General features: G+C 37.2%; 1 protein-coding gene across 1 annotated transcript in view; it reads right to left on the minus strand.

Moving 5' to 3' along the window:
- Positions 1-10327, minus strand: part of LOC306886051 (neuronal PAS domain-containing protein 3-like) — a gene marked incomplete at both ends in the record, with an annotated part of 309700 nt that extends 299373 nt beyond the window's left edge. The window contains one exon of the mRNA XM_079442910.1: positions 10173-10327. Within this exon, the coding sequence (XP_079299036.1) occupies positions 10173-10327 (155 nt within the window). The remainder of the gene's footprint in view (positions 1-10172) is intronic.
- Between the last annotated feature and the right edge of the window lie 11355 nt (positions 10328-21682).

A 21682-nucleotide genomic window follows, 5' to 3' on the forward strand; every position in this document is an offset into this window, starting at 1 on the left:
TCTGATTGGCCAGTTATCCAGTGTGTTGTGATTGGCCAAATACCTCAAGTGTGTGACGGAAATGTTACGCCCCTCACCGCGACGAGACTAACGAGGCATTTGTTGCATCCAGTGGGGACATAATTACTGATCGGAGAAACGATAAACAACAAGCACTACTCTAAACAGCTCAAAACTCGCGTTTGAATAGTCAGAAGCAGAAACGTACTTACAGGCTGTGAGTCAGAAGCGTCAGACTGTCCTTGCAAAGTTGGAATTGCCCCACTTTATAGAAACAGCCTTTGTGCAAGCCAGCATTGTAGGCTACTCTTCAAGGTTCAGGAAATAGTCCTCCATAAATTGCGCCGCACACATTCGAATATTTGCGTTGTACTGTTCTGGAACAGTGTTGTAAATACAACTTAACCACTGATTTCTAGTTGTGTCCTCTTTTGGAAGCCCAAACAAAGTAGTTTGGCTTTCACAACGAAACACAGCGTCTCCAGGACATGGCGCCGGCGCCAGCAACAATACTACAGTGAGAATAAAAATCACACCCCCTTTCTTTGCATATAGATTTGGGCGGTGTTTTGAAAATCTCCCCACATCGTGATGTAGACATGTGGGGGCGTGTTTAAATGAGCTGTTTTAGGGGGGCGTGGACAAGTCTTCACTTTTATAAAGAATATCTCTTTGGTTTTGAGACTTTAGTCTTTGCAACTTCCGGGATCTTATCTATGCAGGAACAGCTTGTAATACTCCAAAGAGAAAGGAAAACTTGAAATCGCATCATATATGACCCCTTTAATTTTCCACATTAGTCTAACTATAGGCTGTTTACAGTTGTCAAGCAAATATAATATAATATATATACACAATAGTGTGTACAATCACAAATGTGCATTTATTGGATTTAACAGCACTTTCAAATGCAGCTCATCCAATAAGAAATTAGACTCAAATATAGCACAAATATGTCATATGTCCCTTAAATATCCCTCTTGCAAAAGCTCTGAGAACTAGCGTGTGTTTACTTTAGCTGATGGCTATTGTGCTGTACAGTATCAATAAGCAATTTGACCTTTTCCCACAGTCTGCTGCTGGAAAGGCCTTCATTTGTCAGGACTGTGAGCTAATTTTAGCCTTTCCCTGACGAAAGACCTACTGTTACTCCATTACACGCCACACACGGACAGATATATTATCAATTCAAAAAGTTTGCCTTTGGTACGTCAAAGCACAGGAAGTGGCAGGAGACACAGAAGTGGCTGACACAGCGTCCTGCGGTGCTGCTTTAGATGAGTGTACCCGGTGATAAGCCTGGGAAAACACCGGCACAAAAGCAGTCAGTAAATCCCTGCAAAGGGGGCTTCTTTAGGTGACGACATGCGTAAGGAATGCTATAGAGAAAATACCTCGGCGTGCTGTAGCTCCTTTGTGAGGCGAGGTGATGGGGGCTTACCTCCATTTACAGCCAAATCACAGCTATGACATTCGCTTATTAAAGTGACAGGTGGGCTAGCGAGCATATGCGCCACAAAATGTATTTATAGGGGTGTGCAGCGGGTATAACAGTGAGGTGCGAGGGCAGCCTGTGTCGAGTCATGTGGGTTGTGTCTTCTAGCAGTTCTTCTGCCGAACCGGAATAATCAATTGTAATTTTGCACGTAAAACTCGGGATAGCCTACAAAGTCCATGCAGGTGCGGATGATCAAATAGCTGCTTGATAAGAGGAACTACTACTTAAAATTCTATTTTAAATTATTAAAATATAATTTAAATTATCATTAAATTACTTATAAAATGTATTTTTAATATTATTTTCTCACAGGAACCATAATTTTTTTAGCTACGTAAATTATAAAATGTAAACTACATATATATATGTATATAAATAAAACATTGATTATTGGAGTATGAAAGTGAAAATTATTTCAACAATTTTTTTTAAACAATACACTTTGTTTTACAGCAGTTTTAAATAATATAAATATATTTCTGGGCGATTTGCATGTTGATATTTTGCTACATATACATACATACATATATATATATATATATATATATATACACACACATACATCGCTTTTTTATTACATGCATAATGTATGCAAAAAAAATGTATGTACTAAATAAAAGAACACGTACAAAAATATTGCTGGCCAATAATGTAGGTTTGTGATGATATAAATCATCAAGCATTTATACTTTACATCGAGCGGTATACATTTTACATGCGTCTACTGAATGTATGTGTATAGAGCTGAATGTTTTCTTTTGTTTGTATACTGTATCTATTAGGACTGCAACAAACGATTATTTTGATAATCGATTAATCTAACGATCACAATTACTCAACTAATCGTCGATTATTTCACTGATTAATCAGTAGACTTTTTTTGATTATTTGGCTTTTGCAATTAGTTAAAGTCATTAAGTTATACATATTCTAACATTAATAAAGGTCACTTCAGCTTTGGAAAAGCATATTATGTAATTACAATTATTATACAATTAATTGGTAACACTTTACAATAAGGTTCATTAGATAACATGCACTAAAAATGAACAATACTTCTATAGCATTTATTAATCTTAGTTAATGTTCATTTCAGCATTTACTAATGCATTTATAAAAATCACAAGTTGTGTGATTGGTAAATAAACTGTGAACTAACATGAACAAACAACAAACAACTGTATTTTTATTAACCAACATTAACAAAGATTAATACAAAAAATTATACCTTATTGTAAAGTGTTTCCAATTCATTATACAAATAGATGTATTTGGCACACAAAATGAGATGACAGACAGAGACACTCAGCATTTAATTAGCTACATGAAAAAGCAACTGAATGACATCATTCTGCCTGACATGTCCTTTTGTAAGTCATATAGATAAGAAACAACATAAAGGTAAGTGATAAGACGCTTTGGATAAACTTTATTCACAACATAATGTCTTAAAATACCTTATAGGGTTATGACAGCCAAAAAGCTTTGATCTCTGTAAACCAAACTGTCACTTTAATGAAATTATTTTTTCCAACTAATAAAAATATTTTATCATTAGCTAGCTCCACACAGGAGCGCTGCTTTATAACAGAAAATCAAGTTCTGATTTTGCTATTATTTCACGCTTTAATACCGTAAAGCTGCTTGAATTAAGGCTATTGTATAAAGTGCTATAAATAGACATGATGTGACTGGACTTTACTGGAGTAACCTTACTTTACTGAAAAGCAGCGCTCATGCACTGGTCAAACCGCAGTATTGCAGGCTCTTACATTAGCTCATATGAGATCAAACGACTACTCAACAACAAGAATATTAAATAAAAAACTGTCAACATTATCGATAATGTCAACTAATCGTTGCAGCCCTAGTATCTATGCAGATAAAGTACTATATAAATATATTGGTGGGTGAAAATGAAAACATAGTTTATATTTTCCCATGATATAAACAATCAAGCAGTTGTGTTCAGGAAAAACAAAAGTAGTCTAACTGTATTTGAGTGGTAATGTGCTTCTGTTCTGAATTTCCAATCCTAAATACAGCTATGGAAAAACCGTCTCGCATCCAAATCTAACACAAGCTTTCAATATAGAGAAAAGTGGTAACATCTTCAAATCAAAATGATAAAAGCATTGTTCGGTGTGCGCAAATATGTGCAAATCCAAACCCAAATCCAAGTATGCAATGCATTTAAATCCATTTTCTTTGCCAATGCATATATAGAAGGATTACACATGTATTCTGGAAGCGCTGTGGCGTTTGTTCGGGCTCAGAAGTGCTGCTGGAACACTAGAGGGGGCGAGTAAAGGGCAACGCTTGCTGCTAGCATTAGATGATCGTGGCACAGCCAAACCAAAGAAGCAGATGGGAGTCAGCGGGCAGAACATCTGTCTTTAGAGCCAGATACTAAATGAAGGTCTTAAAACCACTGTGGACATTAAACGCGTAGAAGGGGAGCTCGGGTTTTACCGCAGCCACAAACCATAACAAAACCTGTGACATTCAGAAGCAACACTTTAGCCGCCTACAGCACGATCATCTCTGATCTCTTCTCTCTGGCATAAAAAGGCATCGTATGTACTGCCTAAAGTCCTTTGAAATATAAAGACTTTGATAAAGAGAAGTCAGCTATCAGTACAGGGGAAACCAGGGCTAGCTGTCACAATTTTGTATGCTGGTTTCAAACGGTTTAAAAGATGTTTTGAAGAATGTTGGAAAATAGGGCTGCACAATAAATCTCCATCACGTGCTTTCAGATGGAGTGGCATTTAATACACAGAGCCATAGTTCACTGACAAGCTACGCAATATCGCATTCATAATCGAAGGCGATTCATCTGCCTGTTGAACAGAAGAAAGAAATTCATACTGTACAGGTTTGGAACAACATGAGTGTAAGTAAATTAATTTTCATTTATGAATGAACTATCCCTTTAAATTAGAATCATTTTGAAAATAATATATCACCTTATATTTGGGCTACTGTTTAAACAAACAAAACCACACTGACGTACATTTAGACAAGAGACACTAAATGAAAACTGTTCAGCATTTTTCTATGTCAAGTTGGACATCTTTGATTATATTATATTTTACATTTCCGTTTCATGAGTGGTTTTGTTATAGAATTATGTACTGTTTGAATTATGCTGAAAAGCCTGTTTTGGTCATTTAATGGCAGGTTCCATTGTGACAACTTACCCCATAAAGTGCACCAATACACACCACTATTGGGGCACATTGTCACAAAAGATCAACATATGTTGAATAAATATTTTCTTGGACAAAAATGGTAGAAACTGACACTCACTGAAAAAAAAAAAAACAATGTTAACTAAAAAAAAAACTTCAGTATATATACACACACAAAGGCAAAAATGAAAAAGGTCATTCAGTGTTCCATCGCACTGATCTACCTACAACTGATTCCCCGATATGTCCATAAAAACCTGAACTAAAAGAACAATCAAACACCTCAGCTCAGATGTAGAGATGTATACATCTCACTCCATGAGCCGTGCAGTAATGCATCGAGAGACTGCACGATTACCTTTGTGGGATGCATCTTCTTTATGTCTGCCTCTCTGCTCTGACCTTCACAATAACAGAGACGAGTGGCGGCTGGCGAGAGCCGCGGTAATCACCGCACAACACGCAGAGCACCAGCCACAGATGGGGGCTGGAAATCCCTCTTAATTGTGATAAATACACATCAGAATTGCTTATTTGCCTCCATTCCATGCCGCGTTCGACGCTGGCGAATCAACGGGTGGAATTGGTGCATCCTTTGTGTGATGGTATAGCTCAGCTTGGGCTGTCTGCCTCTCCGGCATTTGGAGAACATCACCGCATTGTTTCCACCATAAACATACGCATATCTAATACTCGGTTATTTGGGAATAAAAAAATAATCACTCCTGAGACACTCCTGAGCGTTTAGCGAGATGCTGATATTCATAATTTCACTTCAAAGGATTATTACAATGAACAGCAACATGTCGGAATGCGATTATAATAACAAACAGGCCAATTTTCATCATTTACATGTGTAGCTGACATGAAATACTTTCAAGAAGTTGCAGCGTGACATGCTACAGTCCAATTTTTAGTTCATTTAATTATAATCATTATGCATGCAGCTTTTATGAGCCCATATTAATTTAGAACCTACACGGAATAAATCTGCCCCACCGCAGGCCCATTTAAAACAATCGACAGCGAAAAAACAAAAGATATACACTTTCCCTTATACATTCATTTACATTTTTAACCTGAAACGGAAGCGAAATGCATCACATATGGCGTCTTGTTAATGGACCTGTTGATACACAAGCCATTAGAGAGACGATACTTTATAATGCAACACCAAATAAACCCCAAGCATTTCACAATGCCACAGCTCGGCTCTCAATCTATGGATCCACTGCTGCACCGTAGGAGAGGAAATGGAACAATTTAGCACTTTTGTTTGCTCACAGTGAGGGAGGGAGGCATTGCTTTCTTCAACACAAAGCCAACTTTGTGTTTAGTGTTGTGCATAAATTCACGCCAACCAATCTCTCTCTCTCTCTGTGAATTCGCGTCCAACTCCTTCAGAGTTGCTTCGCCCAAGAGCACAATCCCTCCCTTCCCAACACTCGCTACAGCGCTAGTAAACAGCACTGCATTAAAAAATAAACTCCCAAACCTTCCTTGAGAATTTCAACCCTAGTGTTACTCAGTTCAACTCTCAAGTAGAGCCACAAAACGAATCACAGAGTGCAATTTAGCCCTTCAGAATGCCGGTTGGAAACAGGTGATAAAGGAAGCACTCATGCACTGGCTATGAAGTTTCCCCCCTCAAAATTAATTCCATCTTCAAGATTCCTATCTCTGCGATATGCTCGGAATGGCACACAAATACGCTCCCGCCAGAAAGATTACTGCAGACTGACTTAGCATAAACATATCCTGCTGTTATGACTGGCAGGGGGTGGAATATAATTTTAATGTCGTGGCCTATTTAGACGTAGGTGCATTAGTGTAATCTGTGCGTTCCGAGTGGGAATTATAAAATAATCGAGCTCGATGAGAGTTTTGTCAAGCTTGCTAATGATAACCATTCACAGTCCGGTCAGGCACACAATCTTGTGGAGTTGCTACAGTATATGAATCGGGCCGTGTTTACATTGTAAAATGTCACTGGCTCTACGGCTGATATTTTGTGCACACACTGCAGGTGAATTATTGCATTCAATTTAACATTAGTTCGACAAGCTGTACGCCGTACGCAGACGCACGCAGTGCGGCATGAATCAGTGCTGCCTAATTTAATACTCCTGAAAGCTAAGGAGAAAACAATACCTAAAATACCTTTTGTTCGTATGAGTTTATGTAATACACAACAGTGATACACGAAACGTAATCTGACAGCCACTTGTCATCGAAACACAAAAAACTGATGCATTTGCAATAAAAAGTTTTGATGATAAAGAAAACAACACATACATGACTAGGGTAAATAAGATACAGCCTTGTTGCAATTTCAGATCAATAGTAATTCATAATTGCAGATTAATTCAGCGCAACACCTGTCATCTGAAGACTGATGCATATGCAGTACTCAAGCAAAATAGCAATACGTCATATAAAAATTTCAGATCGACAACACTAATCCTTAGATGAAAGACATATGCACATTAAATACATCTACATTTTCTAATAAATACATTTAATAGTCCTCAAACAGCTACTTGATGCTTTATGCACATATTAAAATAGTCTTATCACAATTTCAGATCTAGAGATCAAGTAATTTCATAATTGCAAGATTTAGTGCACAACCTCCTGTCATCTAAGTGTAAAAAGGCTGATGAACAAGTAATATTCACACAAAACAGAAATAAAGTAACAGCATTTAAACATTCACCTGATTCATGAACACAATAGATTTCGATTACAATTTCTGATCTATAAGTTAACTAATTATGACAGCAATTTCATAACTAATGAATGAATGAATGTTTTCTTCATCCTCCGGCGTTTCTCAAACATCTGCTTTATGCACATATTAAAATAGCCTTGTATCACAATTTGACAAATTAATTTAGTACACCACCTGTTATCAAGTGTAAAGGGCACCAGGAAATATACTCAATAAGCAAAACAACAACAACAAAAAATCAATCTTTTAGCATACACCCAACTATATTAAATATCTACAAATATAAAATCTAGTGATTGCAATTGTGCACCTGTAATGTAGCATATAAACACCAATCCAAGTGAAAAGCATTTCAGCTACTCAGCAGCATCCTTTATCATACACATGACTACAGTATAGAATTAGTCTTGTGATCAACTACTGTCATTTCCAAAGTGCAGATTTATTTACTGTTCAAATTACAATCCCCATCATGAGTTTCTGATCCAACAGAGGACTCAAATCCACATCAACCTACGCTGAAACTTCCTCAAACAGCAGCCTGGCGCACATTATTTCACAGCAGTAAACAGTGTGTTTTACTCAGATTGGCCTAATGCCGCGAAAACAAACACCGAGCGGATACAACGCTGCAACATGGTCGCGTTCGAATGTTCACAGATTTCCCGCGAAACCTGGCAGCAGCGCGACACACGCTGAACATATTCAACGGTCATGTCCTCTGTCCACCAAAACACACACACACACACACGCACGCACAGCAAAAACACACACACTCACGGCTTCTGTCAGAGTGTATACCTGTTACCCGACCCCTCACACACACACACACTCCTGCAGAAAGGGCAAAGTTTCACATCTCAGTCCAAAATGCCCGTCAGCGCACGCGTTTCCACAGACACACAACAACCCGAGCGTTTACCGTTCTCTTCTGGAAGGGTCTTGCTGAATGCTGGGCTTGGTGGGCGCCATCTTCCTGCAATTATTAATTACACTTTTTTCCTCCGGATTTCACGCGGCGAGCAGCTGACAGCGGAACCGGGAGCATTGAAGCAACGCCATCGGTGATACCGGAGCGCTCGTGCCCGTGTCTCCGTGCGTTAAGACGCGTTCAGACGGGAGCGAGACCAGCCGACGCTGAGATCCAAAGGCATGCCAATAAAGTGAGAGGAAACCCGGAGACGCTCGTGCGATCCGGCGGCTGTCCTCGCGGGGAAAACGAAGGCAGAAATCAGTGCACGAGAGGGGCTTTTACATCACGATGTACCCCTCGAACACAGCCGCTTCTTCCCAGTATGTTTGTCCGCATTTTTCTGCTTTTTTCCTGCCTCTCTCTCCCTCTCATCTCCCTCTCCTGCCGGCGCAACAACGCCACTCAGTTGTAGTTGGAAATAGTTTGATTTTATGGGGAATATACAGGTTGTTTTTGAGGATTGGAGAAGACGCTTTATGACACATTTTGAACGTTTGCACGCTGATGTTAGCTTTTCTATTTCTATAACGTGTCGAAAGATATGATTGACAGCTGTCAAAATCAACTCACATGCCAAGATGGTGTTTATTTAACCTGAGACTAAATGATTTAGAACCAAGCACTAAGAGTGAAAAAAAAAAGTTTTTAATTTGTTTTATTAAAAATATAAAAGAGAGGTATCTCTTATGTAATGTCCATGTGTTAGATATAAAGATAAGTGCATCAGAAAAACATACACGGTTAAAGTAATATTTGTATATTCAATACATTGTTTATATTTTTCTACGTCTTGACATAAATAAAGGCCTGTTTTTTGATGTGCATTAGAACCTGTGACCTGTCAAGGTCATGGGCTGACAGACACCCCATTTAATGTCCTGTTCATTGTGTTGTGCTCTAAACAGACTGTTTAATTGAACATGACAGTGTAAGCAAGCATGTGTGCTCATGATTTTGCTGATATACTAACGATCAGAACATTCACATCCATTAACACCAATCTTTTGCCTAGCTTTAGTGGATGATGAAAATTAGTGAATTTATGTGGGGGAAAAAATTCTAATACTAAGTATATTTAGCAATTTTACAGACTTTACAAAGACTTAATGTCTATTTGTATGAATCTAAATCACATACCATGTGATTTAGTGGTGTCTTCTTGGCTTTGGTGATTGATGTTTTGCAACTTTTTTTTTTTTTTTTTTTTTAATAACCTGTTTAATCTATTTAAAACTATTGTTCTTGGATGAAAATAAGAATTATGTATTCATTTTTGCATGCAGTTGTCATTTGAAATTAATCATTTCAGATCATTTGTTCTGAAGTGAGTTTTTCTGTGCATTGAAATAGTTGACAATGCCAGTTTTGTTATGATCTCAATGGCTTTGAATATTTAATATGATATACAGTAAAAGATGCTTATTTGTATGATAAATTTGAATACAAAACATTTATATTGACTATAAATCACAATACGACTTTTTCTGCATGTGTGGGTGTTCTGGAATGTGACATATAGTAAAACTTTACAGCTTCAATAAAGGGCTTGCTTCATATCGTGTGGTTTATTGTGTCTAATAAATGAAGCAAAACCCGGATCTCAGTGAAATTGAGATGTTAGGAATCTAAGATTACACTTTCAGCAACCTCCAGGGAAATCCAATATTGCTTTATATATAAACCTGTTAACGATTAATGTGAATGGACACCACAAATGACATGAATAGAAAAAAAACAAAAAAACAAACAAACACGTTTTGCGTTTAGTCAGCGTACCTTTGTTGGTAAGACGTCAAGCCCTGGATGTTTTGCGGGTTCCCGTTCGTAGCTCCCGGGACTCTGGACGCAGCCGGCATCCCTCCACCGCCTCCCGCACCTGCAGCCGCCGCCGCCGTCACCTGAACACTGAAATCCGGGAAGATCCTGATCATCGCCGAGCGCGCACCGCGATGCTGCACCAACCGAGCGTGTGTGGATCAACCTTCCCTCCGGTCCGACAAATCACAGCAGCACAATCCCATTAGTGATGGAAACAAGCTCATCGGCCATTCTACGTCTTGTTTTCTGCTTTCAGAGGAGAGAACTGCTGCTTTTAGAGGGTTGGTGATGATGGTGCTCGCAGACTGGCGCCTCTTTGCGCGTCCTGTGCGCTTTTACGCGGAAAAGTTTCAAGAGCTCCGAGCTTTCCCGACGAATCCGAGCTTGTGTTTTTAAACTTCCTCGAAAGCGTATTATTAAACCATATCCTCCAATATATCAATGCTCTGACTGTCTATGCGACTGCTGTGAGCCAAGTTTGACTAATAACTGTCAGTTTAGGAAACTTATCAAAAAAGTGACGCACTAACTCCTAAAATCTTAAATCAAAGTATCCTAATGTTATTTAAGTTTACAATGCGTAAATAATATGCATTTTAGTTTTGAATATACAGCTACAGGCTTTAATTAGCCATAATAGAAAACAAAACGCACATGCGACCCTTTCCTGCTAGTGTAAAGGAATGTGTGCGTGCGTATAAATAAACGAGATCAGAACTTTTTATCTGTCCTGAAAAAAGCTCTGTTGATTAAGATCAGAGACAGCTGTCCATTCCCAGTGTGGTTTAGGAAACAGATCTAAGTATGTACGCGAGGAAAGTCCAGTGCATGATGTGATCTGCTCGCCTCCTACTGTTGTGATGATGATGTGCTACTGCTTTCAGTTTCTGAGAGAAGGAACGATCAGTTTCTTCTTCTGGTGCTGATGCTGCAGAGGTCAGGTGCTGTCAGTGCTGCTGCCAGGATCAATGTCTAATGCTGATGAGATGTTTGCTGTGTGCATGCTCCTGATGTGTTGTGTTGCCCTGCTGTGTGTGGCAATGCCATCCCTATAGCGCGTGCGAGAAGATGAACTCACCCGCTCTTGCAGCTGATTAACGGCGCGCGCTGCCGCCGCGCAGCCAATGGGACGCTCGCACGGGAGCGCGCAGCGGTTTACCGCAGCAGTTAACCCTTTAGGAGCCGAATGATGAGGACCGGCTAGAATATAAACAGACGAGAATGACACATGCAACTGTAAGGTTAATCATGCTCACTGAACTGAAGTTATAAAAGCAATATAAGAGGAATCAAAAAGCACTAATGGAAAAATAAAAAGCAATGAAATAGGCTACATGCATTCAGTGGCTATTTGAAAGAATATAAGCAAACTATAAACTTAAAAATAACATTTTCATAAAAAGAGGTTGGGTTTGCAACTATTAAAATCACCAAAAAAATAAGCCGTTGAGCAAAAATGTATACAAATTTTATATGTTGCATCTAATGCAACGACATTTATACATTTTAAATGTGACTTGTCATAATACTTTGTAGTAAAAGAAAGGGGTTAAAGTTGTGCTGTGTGCACAAATTTGTAGGTGTTGTTTGCTTATTAATATAAACTTAACACGCATATGAAATTTGGAAATTCATGCAGTTGTCCTTCTGCAATGATTTACAATTTTTTTAAGATCTTGTGCAATAATTATGTATTGGCTACTTGTGGTGTGGTTTTAAATGTGTAATCTAGTAGACTTGGTATCAGAATGGTAAACTAACTAGTTATTTATAGACCTTACCATTACAAAAAAAAAAAAAAGTATACTTAAAGTTAATTTTATTATGTATACTTCAAGTTCAGTAATATCTAGTATACTTGTAAGTGTACAATTTCAAAACTACTTGGGACGCAATGATAAAGGTCCTAGATCCAAGAAAATTAAACTCAAAACTTTCAAAAGTATATTATGGAGTTTTTTTCTGCTGATTTATTTATTTATTTTTTCAGAAAGACATTTTTGTCTTTGCAAAACAACAATGCAATTGAATGCACTGTACTTCTATCCCTCAATGCCTCATTTTCATTCCTGTCAGAAATTAAATATGATGCTATCCTATATGCTTTCAGAAGAATAGTAGGCTATAATTTTGCAGCATGTATATCTTAAGAGGAAAGATGGCTTGGTTTACAAACAAATGGAGAAAAGTTTGCTCATGGTAAAATTACTCTCTCTGAGCAAACAAAATGATGTTGACTGAGTTTTGAGTGTTTCCTACTCAATTTCATGTTCGTCTGAAGAAAATTAAGCACTTTACACAAGAGCAGATGCAAGTACAGATGAAGAAATGAAATTAAGACTCAGAGGAAGGCAGAATGTTCTCCACTGATTTAATTGTGCGATGGTGGGTGTGTGTTGCTTGTAAGTTGCTCCTCATTGACTCTTCTGTTCTTGAACTGTCATTGTTGTGATAGTGATTGAGTGTTAAGCAATAAAATATTCCAAAATGCAAATATTGAGCTGTGTCCACATCAACACTCATGAATCTTCTACTGTAGCTCACTTGTCCTTTGATAAACCAAAGACGGCTATCTGTTCACACTGTATGAGTATAGCTTTATGATAGTTTATCAAACATTTGCAGCTTATTAATGATCTCAGTGTGGACATAAACCAACCTTTGAAATCAGCAGGAAGTCCTTGAAACCAAGCCGTCGGATATCTGTTAGTCACCAGCAGATTTGTAATTGTCAGTGAGCATATTTACATGTGATGCATTTGTACAGAATGTCAAGTGATACGACACAAAGGAAAAGTTCTGATATGCTTCATTGATGTGCTTTGTCTCAGATGATTCTTCATAGGAGAAATCAAAATAGGTAACTGCTGCAATACAGTAAGATTATTGAGCTATATAAAATGAATGTGATCATTTAATGAGAAATGTTCATATTGAGATATGAAAATATGTGAGCTCGTACACCGAAAAAGAATACATTTTTCACTCAGAAATTGCTAGTAAAGTTTTACAAACAATTCCATTTACAGCAAGTAATACACTGAATGTTCAATAAAAACTGAAATAATATTTGTTTGTAAAATGTACACCAATAATCTCTCATTTCAACTTGAAAAATCATTGTTGACGTTTACTTTGATTTCTTGGCAAATCTGACCACAATTTTTGATCTTAGTAGAGATCTCTTCTGAAACTCTGAAGATGTGAGATTTTATTCCTCAGGAAAAACATCTGAGCATCATCTCCATTGCTCTCAACTAATCTCATTGCTGTCTATCAGAAACGTCTTAAAACTCCTATAGAAGAATCAAAACAGACATAAATGAGAAAACTGCTGAAAAATGGTTTAGAAACAATATTCACTCCGAAATTGCTAAAAAAATGGAAAATTCTCCTCCAAAAATCTTAGTTTTATTTATAACTTAAAAAAAGTTATTTCTTAAATGTTTACTTAAATCTTTTGGCAAATCTGAGCACAATGAGATCTTAGTTGAGATCCCTCCTGAACTAGAGAAGATAAGAGATTTCTAAGGGGTTTTTTCCCATCTGAGCAGCATCTCCATTCCTCTCAATTATTCTTAAAGCTGTCTCTCAGAAACTTTTGAGCTATTAAAGAGATCTCATGTGTGATTCTCTCGCACGCGCCACACAGGTGGCCATAAGCTCTCTGTTGTGTACAGTCTTAAAGAGAGAACGTTTTCTTCACTGTCTCCTTTGAAATGAAAAATACTCCCTCAGATTATCAGCGGACATGATTAAATAGCAATAAAGACGCACTCAGTGCTTCACCTGGGACAGTAAATGGAAAAGCTCTCTAATAAAACAGCCTTAACAAACAAGACAGTGGAGGGGCTTCTCTTCAGGGCTGTTTCTCAGTGATGGAATCAAATAAATTGCACTGGAAGCTTTAAACCGACACTGCAGCTCCTAATACAATTAGATTAACGCTGTCTTCTGTTTACTTCCCGGGGTATTTGCAGTGGTCTGTATTGCATTTATTTGTCTACAGTGCTCTGCTAAACTACATGAGACAGATCCGGGGCAGCGTGAGCCTCCCACATCACAGAGCTACGCGGGAGGTGCACGTTCTCTTGAGAAAGGCTTAGGCTTTTTTCCTCTTTAATTTTATATAAAAAAAAACAAATTTAAATAGCATTTTAGAATAATTTATAAAACAACAGTTATATAGGCCTACTGGACATTTTAATTTCTTGTATAAATTAACCAAGGCTGATTATGATTAGTGTATAGATAGACAGAATATCTATCTGGATGAACAGACAGACAGAGGGATGACGGACGGACGGACAGATGGATGGATGGACGAATAGACAGAACAATAGATAGACAGAATGATAGAACGATAGAACAATAGAATGACAACTTTAGATAGATAGATTTTTCCCCATTGGCCTATGACCATCATGGCCTCCTAATCATCCCCATACACTGATTGGCTTCTTCACTCTGTCTCCTCTCCACCAATAAGCTGGTGTGTGGAGGGCGTTCTGGCGCACCAGGTGGATGCTGCACACTGGTGGTGGATGAGGAGATTCCCCCCTTGTATGTAAAGCGCTTTGAGTACCCAGAAAAGTGCTATATAAATGTAACAAATTATTATTATTATTATTATTAGATAGACAGACAGACAGACAGACAGACCGTCAGAGGGACGGACAGACGGATGGATGGATGGACAAATAGACAGAACAATAGATAGACAGGATGATAGAATGACAGAACAGCGGCTGTGGTTCAGTTTTCCATTCTGAGGCATCTGGCACTTCATCTAACACAATGTAAAGAACGTCTGAGTGCGACTTCAAATTGCACGAGTTGAAACATAACACACTGTATGATTTTGCCGTTGCTTTCTTGTCTCGGTTTTCATCCCTTCTGCTTTGTCTCATAAGACACAAGTGACAACAAACCCACCCCATAAATCCATTTCCTGCAGACAATACTCGAGGCTGAGCTGACACGAGCTTGCAGTAGCTCATGATTTGCTCACTGAGGGTCAGTGGATTATTCTGGAAGCCAGTGGTGGGCTTTGCTCTCAGTCAATGCCATTCTCCTCCCAACCACATGTTGACAAGTCAGCTTAATGTGAAGCAGGATAAACTGTGATTGAGGACGTCGGTCCCGCTGTTTGTCCAAACTCTCTCCATCTCACGCAAAAGTGAAATCTCTCTCCTGCTGTCTGAAGAAACTCCGGCCGGGCCTCTAACTCGCCCACCTCTCTCCTCCCGGCTCCTCTCCTGCGATAACAATCAGCACAAGGTCTGTGTTAAATGAAGTCAAGGGTATTTTTGCAGAGGAGTTTGGAGGTTGTATGACTGGTTGTCGGTGGTTTGAGCTTATCGGGACGTGGCGTGTTAAACACTTTACACGCTGAAATGAGTGTGTGCTCCATTATGTGATAATTCTGTCAATCATGAGGTCATCAGCACAGCTCCTATCACAAGAGGATAATTGGAGTTTTAACTGTGAATTACATTTTTTCTCTCCCTTCTTAAATGAAAGATAACAATACTGTTTATGACTGTTTCCTTCTTACAGAGGTGATTACTGATGACGCCTCTTAATTAAAGTACCTCTGATTAGCTATTTTAATGTGCTACATAACTTGAGAGAACATAACTTAAAACCTTTGCTTTTATTAGAAATTGTGAAATCTCTAAAATATCCTAATATCAAACCAAAATATATTCTAAGCATGTTTTGTTAAGTTATGAAAAACTTAGAGCATTCAAATCTATTGGCAACAGACAATAATTATAATTCCAAATCGTTTGTTAAACAAATATGTTTACAATAATGCACTAACAAAGGAAGTCTATGGAAGATATTCTGAGGGTTTAAAAGCTATTTTTTATGTTGAAGTCGAAAAATTGCCTTTTTTGAGGTGTACAGTTGTCATTTTAGTAGTGGGTTTACATCTCTCTTTCACGTATTCTTGAATATGTCATGTTTAAGTCTGGCTTTTCTTGCTGTACAGTGTATTTTAACATGTATTCCAGTGCTGTGTTTTGCACTATAGACTTCCATTGTAAATGCAATACTGTAAATGTAATTATTGTTTTGTTTGTCAAAATGATTTTCTGTGCTATTCAACAGTACGTCACAGACATTGTCAATAGAGCTTAATATGTTTTTGTCTCAGAATGTTCATTTTTAACTGCATTGTTCTTTAGCCAAGATGTTGTATTTTGATTTGAATTTGAATGTGTTAGAGAGTGAATGGTCAGGACGGTTTAGGGAAACATTTCAGTTCCACGGACTTCATACTGTTATTCAGTATGTGAAAATGTGGGCATATGGTATGTTTAAAAACTAACCTTACAAGCTGTGCTCATGCGATATGACATTCATTAGGATAAAAAGTTTATATGCTTCTAAAAGCATAAACCTGCTAAACCTGTTGTGTTCAAAAAGTGGGTACAACCTTTGTGCTGTGGGTCAAACTTACCCACATTGGTTTCCATGCAATTTGCCAAAAATTGGCACTATGAAAAACACAAAAACCTCTTCTAGCTTATAAGAGACAAAAAATATGAAATATGTGAAAAATAAACAATGATATAAAAAATGTATTATAAAATAAATAAGAATAAATGAATATATTAATAATATAATAATAATTCCCTTCTATTTTACAGTGTTATTTCTATTGTGCTAGAGGACCATCCCTTTAAGGTTTTGATAATTAGATTTCAGTTTAATTTGATATATCTCCCAGCTTTATTCATCACGGGTTGTGCCGTGATATTGTCTGCAGTGTGTGCGTATGTCGTGTCATTATATGTGGGTGGATGCAAATGCAACAGAAATGTAATACTTCCTGAACTTGTCAGAGATGAATTCTATCGGACTCTTCCTCCCCAGCACTGATGGATGAAGCAGATTGCATTAAAAAAGCAAAGGTTAAAGGTCACGGCAACAGCGTCTCTTACACTTCTCCAAACCTGTAATGAATTTTGAAAGATTGCCTGTGTTTGCAGAAGAGAATCGCAGATCAAGAGAGAATGAGCAATGAACTTCTGTGGGAAATTACACATGAAGCTGGGGAGGGGAAATCGGCGTGGAAATGATTGATTGGATGGGCCAAAGGAAAATGACATCATGGATTTTGTTTATTCTCGATGGTAAGCGGCACGTGGCCTTTTAGCCCACCGTGTGATTTCACATCGGATTGTTCTCTAATATGCTTTGATGACACGTCTGGAATCCAATTACTCACCCTACAAATAACATGAACAAACTCAGTACACTGTGGAGTGTTTTAATGGGGGCGGCACCTGTGTTACCCGCCGATTCTCACACCCTCTCCAAACCTGTTACTGCTGCTGTCTGTGAGATATCTGATCCCCCAAACCTGTGATATATCACAAACCACACCTGGGCCACATTCAACCCGTAATACTGCTGCTGCTGCTGGAGAAGAGCTTGCATAGATCATCTGAAATGCAGATGTAAAAGAGGCAACATGGCATTTGCGTCCTAATCGGTCTCATTCAGTGTCTGGTACATTAATGCTTATTATGTACTTCTGAAATAAGACTCATTGTCTAGAAATTGGGATTTTTAGATCATTTGTAGTGATCTGACAGAACAAATGCAATTGAGCCAAAAATAGGGCTTTTGTAATATGTTATAAATCTTCCTTATATAAAACCATGTCCATATTCACAATAAAGAAACAGAGAGAAAAATACAATTTTATGAAATATTAGTAACAGTGTGACCCATGTAAACACAAACATAATTAACATAAACAACATAAAACACCCTAAAACTAACACACACACACACACACACACAAAGTATATAACATTTAAATAAAATATTAAATGATATTCAAATCTGAGACCAACCATTTACTTAACTTTTCAAATAAATATTATTGAATATAAAGTCGGTACTGAATATAAAATACTTTTTCACCAGAAATTATATATACATCATAGATTTTTCTGAAAATATTTGATTAAATATATGTTAAATAATTGGTTTGTTGAGTATATATACACTGAGAGAGTTTATATGTGTAACACGCACACCAAAAATTATAATTTAATTTAAGAATTTATATATATATATATATATTGATACATAATATGAAAATTATATGATACATAAAAATATTAATATAATATATATTTTCATATATAATTTTATATATCTACATAAAAACATAGATAGATAGATATGAATGTATCTTGTTAAATATAATTATTAGTTGTATAAGGTAAGCTAACATACAATTAAGGTTGTACTATAGCATTCATCTTTTTCATAAACCTTGCTAAAATCTATTTACAATGCATTTTTTTACTTTCTATTTTAATCAATACTACTGCTCTTGGTTTTTGATAAGATCACTTGTAGGCTTTGTCATTGTAAACGTGCTTCACTATTCTGTTCCATTTCCAGTACAACCGAACACACAATTAAAAAATTTCATTTACTATAAATACTATTTGGCAGCACAGATCTGACTAGCGTCCTCATAGCTTGAGCTGGACAGCCATGATGCTTTTTCCCAGTCTTTCAAAGGCCTATCATTACTTTGAAACATAAAAGCTAGTGATGTATAGACATCCTGTCAAGATATAGAACTCTGTGTTATGGTGACATGTCATGTTTAATATAGTGTCTTCACATCAAACCTTCCTTACACCGTCGAGCCCGCGGTCCAGCGCTCTGATGACACCCGAGCATGTTTGCATTGACGCATGCTTTAAAAAAATCACACAGAAGACAAAAAATGGTGAAAGGAGAGAAAAGGTAATTGGTTGAATTTAAATGAGTGAATCTGACATCAGAACAGGCAGCTCGTGCATCTTTACCAATGCTAAAAATGGCATGTTTCATGCAGCTGTGATCAAAAGTGAGAAATAGTTTTCAACTAGTTTTCAGTTCATGTCCACCAAACTAAAAAGGCATTTCTGACATTTGAAGGTTGTCCTCGAGTTCTTTTATCCCACTTAAACTCATGTGGAAAAAAAATCACACGCAACTTCTTTGTCACATAATGTCACATAATCAACAGCGATCTTTTCAACAAAGAGACTTCAACTTATTATTTTTTCCATCTATGCCTGGGCAAAGCCTCCAAATCAACATTCTGACTGGCTGTAATTGCAAAGCCACCATGGTTCGATACACATGACCTTTACTACCTTTAAAGCCATTTCCATTTCATACGAAAATGTCCTGTTAATTGCAAAAAGGGGAATAATTTGTTCACCATGCATTGTTTTGAAGACAGTGTAAGAATTCATTTCCATCCTAATTTATCAATGCCATCTTCCAATGCCAAAAACCTTATTTTAAATATTAACGTGACTTTCCCGCTCAAATGTAATCTGGATCGGTAGTGTTCGCTCTGGACAAACACTGGGAATCTTTACTGTGAGATTAAAGAGGTCAGTCTGGTTTTCATTGCATATTTGCAATTATTTAGTTCTGATGGGGGTCAGTATGAACTTTGGATTCTTGCTTCTTTTAAAAATTACACACTGTTTGCCAGATAAATGTGCTTAAAATAACAGTTCACCCAAAAATGAAAATTTGCTGAATATTTACTCACCCTCAGGCCATCAAAGACGCAGATTTGTAAAAATGTAGCATTACATCACATTGAATGGGTGCCGTCAGAATGAGTGTCCAAACAGCTGATAAAAAAAACATCATAATCAACAAGAAATCCAAAAGTCTAGTCCATCAATGAATGTATAGTGAAACGAAAAGCTGCTTGTTTAAGAAATCCATCATTTAGGCATTTTAACTCATTTTAATCCATCGTTTCACCAAAATACCAGTCCATAATTCATAATAATGCTTCCTCCAGTGAAAAAGTCCATCACCTGTTGTCTTATCACATCAAAATCCACCCACATATTGGTTTAGAACTGTTTTCAATTGTAACTGGTGCTTGATCTGTGCATATGATTCAGACAAGGCTTTTTCATTGGAGAAATCACTATTATGGATTACGGACATATGAACTGATGGACTACTCGTGTGAATTACTTGTAGATTATTGTGATGTTTTTATCAGCTGTATGGACTCTTATTCTGACGGCACCCATTCACTGCAGACGATCCATTGGTGAGTGATGCAATGCTGAATTTAAACCAAATCTGTTCGGATGAAGAACCAAGCTCATCTACATCTCATCTGGCCTGAGGGTGAGTACATTTTCAGCAAATTCTCATTTGTGGGTGAACTACTCCTTTAATTAAGATAAAATGTGACAGGTTTGGTGAAATACAGTAACACACTGTACTCCCGTTTCATAAGGAACCAGATGCACGTTGCTTTCTCATCCTCCATGAGTCTTTCGACTGATTTTGTTCCGGTGCAAGCACGCACTCATCATCAACAAACATGCAATCCTGCAGGAGCCGATGGGCGATTATGGCAGAGAGCTTATCATCAGGCCGCGGCGGCGCAATCAGGAGAGCGCTTGATTGGCTGTCGAAGAGTTCCAGAGGTTCCGATGCCACTGAATCTCTGAGGGCCCATCACACAATCTTCAGAGTCATCAGGACTTCCTGTAAACAGCATATTAGCCACAAAAATAACCAGCTGACGTTCAGCCTCGGCTTTAAAGCTGATGCATATGACTTGTCATCTACAGTATGTTGCTATGGTAAAAGAGTTTGAGATTTCTAAATATGTACAGCTGCATGTGGGATGTGCATGTATCACAAATATACACTACTGTTCAGAAGTTTGGAGTAAGATTTTTTTTTTTAAAGAAATAAATACATTTAGTCATTAAGGAGACATTCATTTGATCAAAAGTGACAGTAAAGATGTAATGTTGCAAAAAAATTCAATTCCAAATAAATGCTGTTCTTTTGAACTTCCTATTTATTCACAAGTCCTGAAAAAAATGTTTCACAGTTTCCAGTAAAATATTAAGCAGCACAATTGTTTTCACCATAAATAATAATAATTCACTATATAGCTGTTTTTACTCTTTGCAGCCTTGGTAAGAGACTTCTTTCAAAAACATAAAAAATATCTTACCAGCCTCAAACTTCTGAACGGCACTGTATAATGGAAAATATTCTCATTCTCATTCTCTCTCTCATTCTCATAATGGAAATTATAAGGTTAAAGTGTTTTTAGAGCAAAGTTATTTTCATGAATGCCATGTTGGGGCAAGTTGTCACATTTGTTCAATGGTGTAATTTTATAGAGTTTATTACATTATTACTTAATTACTTACCTAATTTCTGAGCTAAAATGGTTTGGTTTTGTATGTTTACTTTTTTTTTAATGAATTTTTCATGAGTTTTGCTTTTGAAATACTAAGTTTTATGAATAAGTTCCATTATTTAAATTTTGCTGAATAAAACAATAAATATTGATATGATACAACACATTTTAAATGCAGATTTGTAGTGCAAGATGAAAAAGAGAAAAGAAAAAACACTTCATGTAGTTTTACTTA

The sequence above is a fragment of the Barbus barbus genome (assembly GCF_936440315.1).
Source record: "Barbus barbus genome assembly, chromosome: 20".
Taxonomy (NCBI): Eukaryota; Metazoa; Chordata; class Actinopteri; order Cypriniformes; family Cyprinidae; genus Barbus; species Barbus barbus.